The sequence below is a fragment of the Sparus aurata genome, chromosome 24 (genome assembly GCF_900880675.1).
Source record: "Sparus aurata chromosome 24, fSpaAur1.1, whole genome shotgun sequence".
NCBI lineage: Eukaryota > Metazoa > Chordata > Actinopteri > Spariformes > Sparidae > Sparus > Sparus aurata.
In genome coordinates this window covers 15,420,167-15,429,760 of record NC_044210.1, presented here as the reverse complement: position 1 = coordinate 15,429,760, position 9,594 = coordinate 15,420,167, and the positions used below count along the sequence as shown (strand labels likewise).

The 9,594-nt window shown below is 47.5% G+C and overlaps 1 protein-coding gene across 1 annotated transcript; it reads right to left on the bottom strand.

Annotated features, from left to right (window-relative positions):
• Window positions 1–275: 275 nt before the first annotated feature.
• LOC115577168 (insulin-like growth factor-binding protein 5) lies at window positions 276–9,330 on the bottom strand. The gene is made up of 4 exons (XM_030410052.1): window positions 8,418–9,330; window positions 3,804–4,015; window positions 3,488–3,607; window positions 276–3,390 (listed from the first exon to the last, which is right to left on the bottom strand). Exons 1-4 carry the CDS (start codon window positions 8,749–8,751, stop codon window positions 3,253–3,255), a joined length of 804 nt encoding a protein of 267 aa, XP_030265912.1. The 5' UTR covers window positions 8,752–9,330; the 3' UTR covers window positions 276–3,252.
• Between the last annotated feature and the right edge of the window lie 264 nt (window positions 9,331–9,594).

Below are 9,594 nucleotides of genomic sequence, written 5' to 3'. Positions count from 1 at the left end.
TAGTGTTTGAAAAAGTTAACAAAAGTCCTGGCACAGTATCGAGATCACAGTATGACTCACATTTTGTGCTATATGACTTGCTGCGTCGCTCTCTACACCTTTGGCGCCCAATGAGTACATGTCATGTCACAGCAGGCAGATGGAAACAGCGTAGAGAACAACGTGTCTTTAACAGTGTCAAGATCGTAAAGATAGCAGGCACAAAAAAACAAAACACAACCACTGACTCAACATTTTACCATCTTGGCAGAGCCAGACAAAAGTGCAGATACACATTTTTGTGAGTACATGAAGTTTATTTAAATAGTGATTTGTCATTACAAAAAAAAAAATAAACGAGTACATCAATTACACGCCTGATAAATATTTCACTGTAATGTTCACATTAATCTTCTGTTTCTAACTGAGATTCTGAAATGTTCAAAGTGTCACTGTGTTGTGTTTACATGTGTGTGCTAGAATCAACAGCACGACAGGTGATTGATTGGGAAGAAGTGGCCGGTGAGCCGCATGTCAACGCTGTCCTCAAATCACGATGCAGTGATTACGCATTAGGAATGTTTGAGATTTAAAGAAGAACAACAAACAAAAGAGGATTTCTAAAGCAACTTTTGAGCTATAGAACAAAAAGATGTTGTGCTCTGTTCAGCAGCGCTCGACTGGGAGATCATAGCATCTGTCAGCCGCCGACTGAAAGCTAAAACAAAATAAAGTCTATCCGACCACATCCACACCTAAAATTGTTCTCCTTTGTTGTGCTTTCCCTCATTCGGCAACACAATGGGTCCACATGGAAATCAGAATTCAAAGTGGCGCGGGGCAGAAGGCACTTGAATTTACATACAAACTCAGCGACCTTGCTCTTGGCAGGTTGACGGACCCGATGAACCCTGAGAGCGAGTCGCCATCGGCCGACAGATTTGCCTGCGTGGTGGCGGCGGAGACCCCACATGTGGAAGCATAAACAGCGCGGGGCCTTTGCATACGATTTGTGTGCGAAGGGAAATGCGTGGCGTCGCATTTGTTGGACAGTAGCTTGGGTAGACCGGGCTCGTGAGAATTTAAACAAGAGCTTTTTTTTTTGTAGTTGAGAACTATAAGGGCACGTACAGTACATTACACACATACGGACATACACAGGAGCATGCACACACACACTGTACATACATTTACAAACAGTGGACGCAGTTGTCTGGACTTGAAAAAGGCATGTGGCGAGTGTTAAATATCTAACCTTTTACAGTACAATACAGTATGTTTGTTTATGAGGTTTTATCCGAATGGAAGTGGGAACTGCCCTTTTGTAAGAGTTCCCAACTCATCAAAGACTGAGGCTCTGGAGAGGAAGTTACAATCCCAAAGCGTCACGAGTTGGGAAACCCAAAGCATCAGTCTTTATTGAGCTGGGAATGAAACTCAAAAATCTACTTTCTTACACAGTGGACCTTTGAGTAATCCAAAAAATGTCCCATTTGACTGTAAAACCCATTGGATTATCCCGAGAGTGGCTGGAGGCAATGGCCAGTGTTTTGGGGATTCCAGCGCAGATCATGGATATCTGGGCCAAGATTTCCTCTTCCGTGTGCCAGTCATTGTTGGAGTTAAGAGTAGATGGACGACTCTTAATTTAATACTTTCTAAAAAGGTAGGGAACGCGGTTCAAGAGAAAGATAATTGAGTGCTGAGTTTAATTCCCAGGCAAAACCATCTTTCCCAAGAATCGACTTCCCAACCTTCAATTCCATATGAATGCATGTACATTTAAAAAGCTAACAAATAGCTCAGTGGTTGTCTGTTGTGGCCAACGCGTTCTGGCTTTTTTTGCGCTCCACATGGATGTAATCCAGAGCCCTTCGGATCCTAAAATGATGTCTTTTGTCTACAGATTCGAAGCACAAATCTCTCTGCAGAAACTTGGGTTGGATGGTTGGTTAGATGGTCAGGATCAGAGCCAACCGGAGCCAGAGAGGGAGCGACGCGCTTGTTTTCAGGATAGAGGGCTGTCGGAAAAAAGGGACTTTTGGTTCAATGGGACATTTTTCAAACAATTGGGGTTTCAGAATAATGGGCCATCAGGACAATGGCATGACACCCATGAACATACCATGGGTCTGTCTGAGGTGGTAAATGCTGAATATCACTTTAACCAGGCTTGAATGCCTAAAATACAAAAACAAGTTTGATGAGCGGAAGCGTACAAGACCCATCTGATAGTGGCAGAGTAACGAGCTACAGTTACGGCTAAGTGCACGGAGAGGATGAGTGATTGACGTCAACATCGTCACATTGTGATTATGACTTTTAACTGAGATGTAGGAAACAATCATCCCTAACTGGCAAAAAGACTTACATGAATCTAAGGCGTGCTGTTGTTGATTTTGAGGTGCCTTGTGGGAATTCACTATCGAATTTTTGGTGGGGGCAACCAGCGGAGGGTTAGCGTACTGGGCCCAGCCAATAAATAGTCTTGCTTTTGTATTTAACGGACAAACATGAGAGTGGTACCAATCATTTCTTCTAGTTCTCTGCAAAAAAAGCCAATACATGTATTTCACCTGAAGTCCAACCATTCTTTTTAATGTGTAGACTTCTTTTAGCTACTGTTTTGGATCCTCTTGCTGAAAACAGACCACAGGATAGCTAGCATGCTAACACGACATTTGAAATGCCCGTCAGAACCTTTCCCACCTTTTCCCGCTCTGCAGAGTAGCCTTGAAGTGGCAGAAGTCATTATTTGATATATTTAAAAAATGCCTCGTGTATCAGGACGTCATTCACGCGATTAGCAATTAGCTAAACATCGCTAATTTAGACGATAACTGACCCCCCTTTTCGATGATGATCGTTACCATGACGAAAAAATACGAAAAATATTGATTTTAAGCCACATTAAAAATGTCTTGTCTCAAATTCTTGGATTTATAAGTACACAACAGATTATCAGTATCATACAAATATATATATACTCCTCTATTATCTATGGATATAAAGAGGCGAGGTGTCAGCTAACCTCAAACATAGTACACAGTCAGTGGGGAGCCAGAGTTGAGACCTACATATGCAGATTTCCACCCAAGCAAGCTCTTCAGTTCAGCTTCCCTTTAAAATAAAAGACAGAAACAACACAGTCCATCACACCCGACCATATATATATGCATTTGTGCCATAGTTTTCCTGATTGGCAGTCATAAAGTGTGCTAGCTTGATTGGCAGGTTTTGAAGAGGATCAGGGGCTCAACGACCGGCTCGCTCTCATTCGTTGCTGTTGCTGCTGCTGTCCAGGTCTTTGCACTGCAGGTCTCCTCCGGCGTAGTTGACGCCGGGGACTTTGACACCGAACCGGTCGACGCACCAGCAGATCCCCCTCCTCCGACCACGAGACGGCTTACACTGCGAGGAAGGAGTCGACAGAAAGGGATGAGATGCTTGGACAGTTGTAAGGTTTTTGAGTTTGCTCAAAGCGTGGCGTAAAAAGATGTTTCCATACCTGTTTGCGCTTGAAGAATCCCTTCTTGTCACAGTTGGGGATGTACAGAGAGAGCGCCAAGACCCTGGAAGTGTCCTTCATGCTCTGAATGAGATTATCCAGTCTTCTCCTGCAGGGGCCCTACAAACACACAATGATGTAAATACAGAGTGTTTCATGCACCCAAATCAAGGATCAAAATGCCCATGAAAGTTTGTGAAATGCCCAAGAAATCAAGACTAGGGAGGTGGGAAATACCTCCCCCTGGTAAACGTGTGTTTGTTCGCCAGCATCCAAATGAAATATGGTTCGCAAAATCGCTCAGCGCTTCACTTACGAACTCTGGCTCCAGTTTATCGAGGCTGAGCGGCGAGAAGTCCAGGTTGCTGGTGTGTCCCAGCTTGGCCAGCTGCTTCTTGCGGTCCTTGGCCTGCTTCATGGCCAGCGCCTTCAGACTGCTGATGTGGTCTCTTCCGTTTAGGGGCACCTTGGTTTGGGGCGGCGCTGTCTCGGGCACGGGTAACATGGCGTCATCGTGAGATTCTCCATCTGACAGAGCAAAGGCAACGACAGGCGAGAGCATCAGCATTAGATGTTTGAGATTAGCAATGCCCCCCAAAAAGTCATTAAAAACCTTCCGGTCCAGTTCTGCTATTGAATTTCTGAGCTGCAAATTGAAAACACACCACTTTCTTGCACTTCTGTATAATTTTTATAAAAGCGAGGCGATGACAGAACACAACTACCAAAGCGAGGACAAGGAATGTGCACCAGGAAAGTGCCGCTGCCGTGATCTGAAGCTTGATTCGTGCAGGATTACTGTTATCAGAGGACGACTGTCTTCGCTGCGGCACGGCCGGTAATTTACACCGGAACTTTACAAATTACAGACGCGCGGGATTAAAATCGCTGATGATACCAATCATTACAAACAACTTAATGTCCGCAGGTGTAATATTAGTCCTGTGAGAACGGGGCTTCAAAGCATATTTCTGCTGCTTTCAAGCGCCTGTTTGAAGACGGCGTTGGAATCACCTGGAAACGCACCTCAAGCTTGACACGATACGACACCATGATTTCACTGCGCCGGCCGAAACGCTTACTTAGCACAGTTAGTGGCGGCCGGCCAGCTTCAGATTGGACGTGTTGACATACGGGACAACACAGCCTACATTTAGGGCAAGTCAGGTTGCCAGTTTGGGGTATATGTAGACCAGGGGTTTTAAAATTTTTATAGCCGGTGACCTAAATGAGATATTTAGTCTCACCCTGGCACCCAGGCTCATGAAAACATGCTATTACACTTGTCATGTGGCAAGCCACCAGAAACAGCCGCAGCCCATTTTGGGTCCCAACCCCCACAGAAGCCCTCATGTACATGCTGCATCTTTCATCTGTGCACAAATGCAGCTCCTCGGTATAAATTTCAGGGGGGGGGGGAGACGCACACAGTCGCACAAACCTCAGCGCTCGCCCCTCTCCCTCGTCCCCGCCCTCTATTCATACGACCACAGCGAGTGTGTCCGGGCCAGAATCAGCCGCTGTGGCTTTTCTTTTCCCCCCCCCAAAAAAGCTCTTTAAACTGATATTTCTCGGCATTTATAGAACCTGCATTAGCCTCGTATGTGTCCTAAGCCACAGCTGGCCCATTTCCACTGCTGTGTCACGCACTTGTTTCCGTTTCATTTTGGCAGATTGCAAATTCTGCATACAAACCCCCCCTCCACCCCCTTCCATCTCCACACTGACGTGATCGCTAAGCTACTAAGCTAACTGGGCGGTGAAACAAGGTCACACCGCCACGTTGCAAATGATGCTTAAAGCCTCCAAGCCCCCCCCCCCCCCCCCCTTAACAGTGATGATGATGAAGATGATGTCATCCATCCACATAATGACAGGTTCTTGGAAAAAGAAAGAGAGATTCCCTCCAGTTTCCTGCTGACACTGTTTCTCTGAAGCAGATCAGCAGCCAGCGTAAGTCCAATCAAGTCCTCACTTGCTAATCCTCCAGCTTGTCTAATCTGACCTGTGCTGACTGATCACGTCTTTCATTTCCTTTCCTCCTTTTCCCTTCTCCTCGTGTTTGAGTTCTGAGCCATGGTGATCCTGGACAGCCCGATCCCCTGCAGGACTGACATGCTTCTGTCTTCCCTTCGCTCTTTTCGCTCTGGACAAAAGAATTTCCTTTCTGGCTTCGTCTTACAAATCAACACGTAAGACAACTATTGCACGTGCTTGCAAACATGACAATAAAAACTCCTATTTGTGGCTTTTTTCAAGGTTTGAACGACGGCATCAGAGCCCACAAAACACATCATATTAAGAATATGTTAAAAATGCATCACTGTGGCGACTCCTTAAAGAATTTATGACAGGATGTGTGCACACACCTTTTTGGCTCGACCTGCAGATCGCCTCACGTGTCATTTTTTATTATTTATCGGGTGTTTTTTTTGTGGGTTCGATTTATGTGCGGCGAGAGCGCCCAGCAGGAGACGCGGAGTTAATGGAGGAGCTGGCTGACGGGCAGACAGATGGGGGGGATCAGTAACCCACGCTCAGCCTGCATTCTGCTGAATCACTGCACAGCCTGGGCCCTGCAGCGCCGAGCCGCCGAGAGAGAGGGAGGGAGGGAGGGAGAGGAGAGGAGAGGAGAGGAGAGGAGGGGGGGAGGCAGATGAAGAGGCCGGGGTGGGACTGACAAAGGGTGGTGGGAGGGAGCAGAGGATAGTGTGGGAAAGGGAGGAAAAAAAAAAAGGGGAAGGGGCGGATGAATAGAGGAGAAGATTGGGATCGTTTCTGAGATGCTGAAACCGTCTTTAAAAACTGATCCCAGAGCAATAAAAGAAACAGAGAACGTGAGCGGCAGATTGCTGGCGAGGGAGCGAGCTTTGATGAGGCCGGAGTGAACGACTGGTTTGAAAATGGATATTTGGCCTCCAGATATTCATTTATCAAGCTTTCGAACAATCAGAGATGGAGCTATGCGAGGAGTGTTTCCATTTATCTGATCGTTTTCCATGCAAGTTTTTGTTCTTTGCAGTTTCGCGTGTTTCACGCGACCAATCGGATGTTGTTGTGGGCGGGACGAGGACGCTGCATCGGAGCCAAAGTAGCACATTTTAAAATTAGTTTGTTCGATGCTGATACTCGTCCAGGTCTCCTCCTAATATGATGAGTTTGTAGATACACCAGTGTCACATTCAGTCGTGCTATGAGATGATGAATGAGGATGCATTCTGGTTATTTAAACGTATCCCCCTCCCCCTTTTTCTTATATTCTGCCCTTTGTGACTCGACTTCACTCCGACGTTACTCAGCCAGAAAAACTGCGGTTCTCCGCCTCAGCCCACTGAGGTTTTTTAACACAGCCAGTGGGATTATTTATGTTTCCAGAGCTTTGCCTCGACACCGAAACTCCAAAATCTGCAGGAAAAGCGAGGCGCGGGGCAGAATGGCGACGGGGGTTGAAACTGGGTACGGGTGGAGGGCAGAGGAAGAAGAATAGGGGGCTGGAAAAGAGATGAAGAGGGACGGCAGCCAGGCGGGGAAAGAGGAGAAGAGGCCGTGTGGTGGGAGAGAACAGAGGGGACAAAAAGCCGGGGATAGGTGTGGGAAAAGAAAAAAAAAAAAGGGCACAGGTGGTGGATGGAGAGAGGTGGAGCTCACAAAAGAGAGGCGAAATAAAAGAGAGAAACTGTAGGAGAAGAGAAGTGGGAAAAAAATGATTTCACACCTTCAAGAGAGTTCGAGGGCCGACATTTCAACAACACGGCGACTGTCCCCGAACAAAAAATAGGGAGCCGACGAGGTGCCTTCGCCGAGCACCACCTGTAATCTTCTCCCTTGTTTTATGTCGGCTGAAAGGGCCCCGGGGCGACGGGCCACTTACACCAAACCCGCTGATTTACGCTGCCCCTGCGAGGGCTCTTTCAGACCGAGATGACAGGTTGATTGGCGCTCGGCACCAATCGTTGACAGAGTTCACAGGGTCAATGCAGCGGCGGGGGGGGGGGGGGGCGGGGGTGCGTTTGAGTCGTGTGCCTGGGTTAATGACAGGTGTCTTAAAGAGGGGGCCGGGTGGGAGTTGACCCACATCGGCCTCCGCCGGCTCGAGGAGGGCACCTGAAACCCACTTATCCCTCCTGGAAAATGTGAAGCAAAGTCATGCATGTTGGAGAAAGAAGGGTGTGAAACAGCGTCCATATTTTTTTTTTTTCTTTTTCATTTACAAACCGCATCACCGGCTGACTCATGTGTCACTTGAGGGCTTCATTAAAATTCCAACATTGACAAGGGAGGAGTAACATCTCTATCCAGCTGTTTCTTCTTTTTTTTTTTTTTTTTTTCCCTTTTGCAGAAGCAGCAGAGCCCGTCAGATTTTCAGCTAGAATGTGATTTCAATGCTCTTCCAATTTAGCTCCTTAAAGGGGCAGTACGTGGGTTTTTACTCAGTTTATTTCTTTAGATCTTCAGCTAGAATTAGATTTATTTGATGCAAATGCGCCGGGAATAGAATCAGAACCGACACAGATGACACTTATTGGTTGACCACTTAAAATTTGTGCCGTTTAAAGGGCCAGTATGTAGTTCCGGAGAAGATATCCAAACTCAGATTTACGATAATAATGATTTATTTCTTTCGGTAACTGGATAAAACAAGCTGCTCTCAGGAGGTTAACACTGTTTGAGGCTAGGAGGGGTGGCGGGGTCCGCCAAACGCAAACAAAGTAAAACAGCGTGAAGTTGTTTGTCCTTAAGATCAGCTTGTTGTTTCAGTCGACAAAGAGCTACACAGTGCTCCTTTACGTTCAATCTAAAAGCAACTTTAAGGACAAAAGAAATTAAGCTGCCTTCAATTAACCCGGTTAAGCAACGCTGAGCTGAAGGCAGTGACCTGTATAATTCATGCCTCTGTGATCTGATTCAGTCATCTCTCCGCAGGCCTCACCTTTTGACGGATGCAGCAGTTTGTACAACTTCTCGTTCCTGCACACCCCGCGGCCGTGCAGCAGCGCGTGCAGCGGCTTCTCCTCGCCGTTTTTGGGCAGGCAGCGGAGCCCGCGCGTGCACGGCCCGGTGTACACGCCGCACGGCTGGCCCTCTTCGAGCGCGCACGTCAGGCAGCAGCCGCAGCCGGGCTCCTTCACCAGCTGACAGCCCACCGGCACCGGCGGACACATGGACAGGGCCTTCTGATCGCACGGCTGGCACGGCACGTAGGACGAGCCGCAGCCGGTGATGCTCAGCAGGGGGACCAGCAGGAGGGAAACACTCAGGAGCATGGCGCGCGTCCTCTCGCGTCTTCAAACTGCGCTGTGTTCGAGCAGAAAAAACTAAAAACAAAAAACCCGCAACAGTTATCAGCTTAATCTTGTGGTGAATCCTTTCTTTGCGGAAGGTTTGAGTCCACACATCAGGGGAGGGGGTGCTGCATCCACAGGTGCCTTGCGCGCTCAAGTCCCAAATGTCATCCAATGCGCGCAATCCACTCCGCTCCGCTCCGCTCTGCTCTCCCTGCGCTGTCCGTCAACCTTGCAGCAATAAATTATATATATATATATTTGGAAAAAAAGGAAATAAAACACCCAGACACAGCTTATCTCTTCCTTCAGTGGTGCCCGGTGCCGTTTACGCGCAAGCTGCTCGTCTCCAACCGAGAAAGAAAGGCTCCCTCTGTCGCTCTCCGCTCTCTGTATGTTATTTCACCCGCACCGGGTTTGCGAGCAAAATGTATAATCTGTGGCTTTGAGCTTGCCTTTTAAAAAAGAAACTGCCAGAGGCGAAGCCTGTAACGATGGGTATGTCAAACAACGTTTGGAGGGGGAGGCGCACTTGTCAATTCGGCGCGCTGCGATGCTGATTTCGCAGGGCGGGTGCTGGCATGCCTCCAGATCTGCCAGATACGAGGCGATGCTCCTGAAGGCGACTGAATAAGACCTTGTCTCCCCCGCTGCAGAGTTGCCACAGTATTTCCCAGGCATCACGGAGACTAAAATTATTATTATTATTTCACTTTAAGAACAAGATTGATCAGCTCTCATAAGATGTTTGAGCCAAGAAGATTCTGGGAACTTAATTTGAATTTGCTGACAAGGTTTTTTGAATGACAGCCAATGAACTTCCAA

Excerpts from the sequence above, each read along its gene's own strand:
- LOC115577168 (XM_030410052.1), bottom strand. The coding sequence starts at position 8,751 with ATGCTCCTGAGTGTTTCCCTCCTGCTGGTCCCCCTGCTGAGCATCACC. Across the intron at positions 4,016-8,417 it reads ACTGCTGCATCCGTCAAAAG|ATGGAGAATCTCACGATGAC; the intron begins GTGAGGCCTGCG and ends TTGCTCTGTCAG. Across the intron at positions 3,391-3,487 it reads GATTCTTCAAGCGCAAACAG|TGTAAGCCGTCTCGTGGTCG; the intron begins GTATGGAAACAT and ends CCTTCCTCGCAG.